This window comes from Sphaeroforma arctica (assembly GCF_001186125.1).
Source record: "Sphaeroforma arctica JP610 unplaced genomic scaffold supercont1.26, whole genome shotgun sequence".
In the NCBI taxonomy this organism is placed as follows: domain Eukaryota; class Ichthyosporea; order Ichthyophonida; genus Sphaeroforma; species Sphaeroforma arctica.
The window spans coordinates 159,394-162,441 of NW_014040532.1; the positions used below are offsets into that span (position 1 = coordinate 159,394).

Genomic DNA, 3,048 nt, shown 5'->3' on the forward strand with positions numbered 1-3,048 from the left:
GTGGCGGCGTGTATATGTGTGCACTGGGTTGTGCGAGTACCCTGAGTTGTAGGACATTTGGGCTGGAGTTGACATGTGTAGTTAGCCGAGAGATTGCATCTCTTTTACTTGCTCATGTTTAATAATGTAATTGCCATTCGATGTACTTGTGTGTGCAAACGGGGCGTATGTACGAACGCTTGTCTAGAGTTTTTAATCATCCTTTTCATGGTCTATTTGTACGCACATCGTTCTAAGGTTTTGACCGCGCTCGTCGATGTCCGTATTCATGTACACCACTGGTGTCATATAGCGTGTGCGATCGATCGAGTCACACAGACGCTTGTTTCTGCTGTGCCCTATATACACAACACCTCGCTCTCAACTCATCAACCCATACGCTGCGTTATCATCGCCTCAGAACGACGGTCCAGCGCAACAGCAATACCAGCAGCAGAAGTTGCGCGTGTGCGACGTCTGCTCTGCTCTGTTGTCTCAGTTTGACAGTGACCGGCGCTTGGCCGATCACTTCGGTGGCAAGGTGCATGCGGGCTGTTTGCGCTTACGTACGTTGCAGAAGGAGTGGAAGGAGAAGATCCTCGAACGCCGAAACAGACCCGTCAGCAGGGACGCTGAGGACAGAGACCGCAGTGACAGGTAAGGTGCTTGAGGGTGTGCTTACGTCTGTTGAAAACGGGCGTGTTTCTAGTTTTAGAGTTTTTAGGACAAGAAATAGATGGGGAAGTAGCCCAACCGCGCGATGTTCCCGTCTGTTAGGGCAGTTCGGTATAGAAGGCATCGGCATGATTCAAGACCACACCTACAGTGGGAGAATGCGTGGCATTTGTGCTGGTGTTGGAGTGTGCTTGTTGATATTTGTCTATTGGTATCGCGTGCACCTTTAATATTTTGTTAATGTCCCGATGGCTTGTAGATTAGAGCCCTTCGCTTGCACCTGAAAGATATATTGGACCTGGAATGTGTGACTCGAATATCTTATCAGTTACTGTAGAATGGTAGGAATTAAATGTTTCACTCCCTCTTTTTTATTGCACCAAGTGAGTGCCTGTACGCGTTCTTTCTGGTTTGGTCCTGAATTCCACTGACATTTTGCCCTCACTGCCACTCGTAGACGCGACAGGGATCGCGATGAAAAGACTAGCCGGTCGTCTAGGAGTGATAGAGACAGAAGCGATAAGGATCGAAGTGATAGAGATAGGGGCAGCGACCGCAGGGACAGAGACAGAGACCGCAGTTACCGCGAGAGGAGTGATAGAGACAGAAGTGATAGAGATCGAAGTGACAGAGACATGAAGAGTAGGAGCCGAGACAGGCGCCGCAGCAGAAGCAGAGGCCGGTCAGAGCGACGCTCAAGGTGCGAGTGTGTGCTATATTGGCCTAGGCTTGTATATGTGTTTTGGTGAGGTGGAGGGAGGAGAGGTTATATTTGTTTGTTTTTTAGGGGGGAGGGGGGTCTATTTTGATGTTTTTTATTTCAAGTCGATGAGACAACGTTGATGCTGCGTTTATTTTGAGACTAATATGATTTACTAGCCTGGCAATACGTTCCCTTCCACTTCTCTGACTTACACTTGTTGCTTATAGATTAGTTCGTTCCCCGCAATACGTTCCTTTCACTTGTTTCTGAGAAATAAATTCGTTCCTTACGTCTCCATACAGCCGCCGCAGCAGAAGTCGATCAAGAGAGCGCAGTCGCAGATGAGGGCCAGCTGTTTAGTGGTCTGTATGTTACACTGTATGACAAATCGTGACCGCACATAGCACCTATACAACGCAGTGCAACATTGCCCGTGCCGCTAGTTATATGTGGGATAGATACATACGACCTATTTTGATTTAGCCTACAGTCTTATCGTGTAAAAGGGCGTTGGTATGAGCTCGTGACATCCAGTTGTTGAGTGTACGTTCGCTTTCCGTCACTCCGTCCGTTATACCATCTTCTCCATATCAAAGTCACTCGTACGAGTGGGTGCAGATGCCGAGCCTTTGCCCATGGGACTGCCGCCTCGGCTAAGCTCCTTCGCAGCGAAGTTTATCAATAAATACAAAGAGGTGTTCGTAGTTCTCGGCTGAAACGAGGTTTGTACCCTTTCCGTGGCATCTGCAGCACGCTCCATCTTTGTAAGCGTTGGGGGTGTGCGGTGCTTCCTTTTGTTGCCATTCGGTGTAGTTTTCGCCGTTTTACGCCTGTGCCGATTTCCACTGCATGTATCACTCATAGTGGTCGCGTCACTGTGCCTTCATACGAGTGCGTCTGCAGATGATGAGATCTTGCCCGCACGGCATGTCCAATTCACAGCGTAGTTGTCGACTCAAACGAGGTTTGTACTGTGTTGGTCACACTGCATCACTCGCCATCGTTGTAAGCGTTGGGTGTGTGCGGTGCCCTTGTTAAACTCCTGTTCACTCAACGATTAGTATTGATGCCGGTGTCTGCGAACTTGCGCTTATTTAAACAATAGCAGATGTTTGTGCTCAGTTTTCGGTGCGTTTGATAGCGCCTGTCTTAGTGTTCGTGAGGAGTGCTCATCACTCGTTGGCATGTATGATGAAGTCGTGGATCATTCTTAGTTTTGATAGGTATGCGCAGCTTCATACGCATTCCATTGGTTGTAGCTAATACGAGGTCATATCCATGTTAGAAAAAGCCCATTCTAAACTACGAACACGGTGGCAATTGAACACGACTATCTTTCAGACGAAAGTGTCTGAACCCCCCAGGGCGATGAGAGGGGTGCGATCTGCGAATGTATGGTATGTCTAAACTCAAGGTACGCAAATTTGTATTCTACTTCCATAGCAACAATGGATTCTTGATTCACATACACCGGTATAGTTGCCGCTTCAGTGGACCGTAGAGACGGGAATTTGTTTTAATAATAAAAACCTGAATGTAAATGTTCACTGTACCAACAGAATGATCTAAATAAAATACTGACATCATTACCGAACTACCCTTCGTATGCTGTTGTGCTTCTGCATACTGTCTAAACTACATTTTCTGAAAACTGTGGCCTGCAACAACTTGTCCCTACGCCGTATCTGCTA

The 3,048-nt window shown here is 47.5% G+C and overlaps 1 protein-coding gene across 1 annotated transcript in view; it reads left to right on the forward strand.

Annotated features, from left to right (window-relative positions):
- The window catches only part of SARC_00754 (hypothetical protein), a gene marked incomplete at both ends in the record, with an annotated part of 4,670 nt that extends 2,919 nt beyond the window's left edge, over nt 1–1,751 (forward strand). The window contains 3 exons of the mRNA XM_014305558.1: nt 401–636; nt 1,112–1,296; nt 1,660–1,751. Of these exons, the coding sequence (XP_014161033.1) occupies nt 401–636; nt 1,112–1,296; nt 1,660–1,751 (513 nt within the window). The remainder of the gene's footprint in view (nt 1–400; nt 637–1,111; nt 1,297–1,659) is intronic.
- Nucleotides 1,752–3,048: the final 1,297 nt, after the last annotated feature.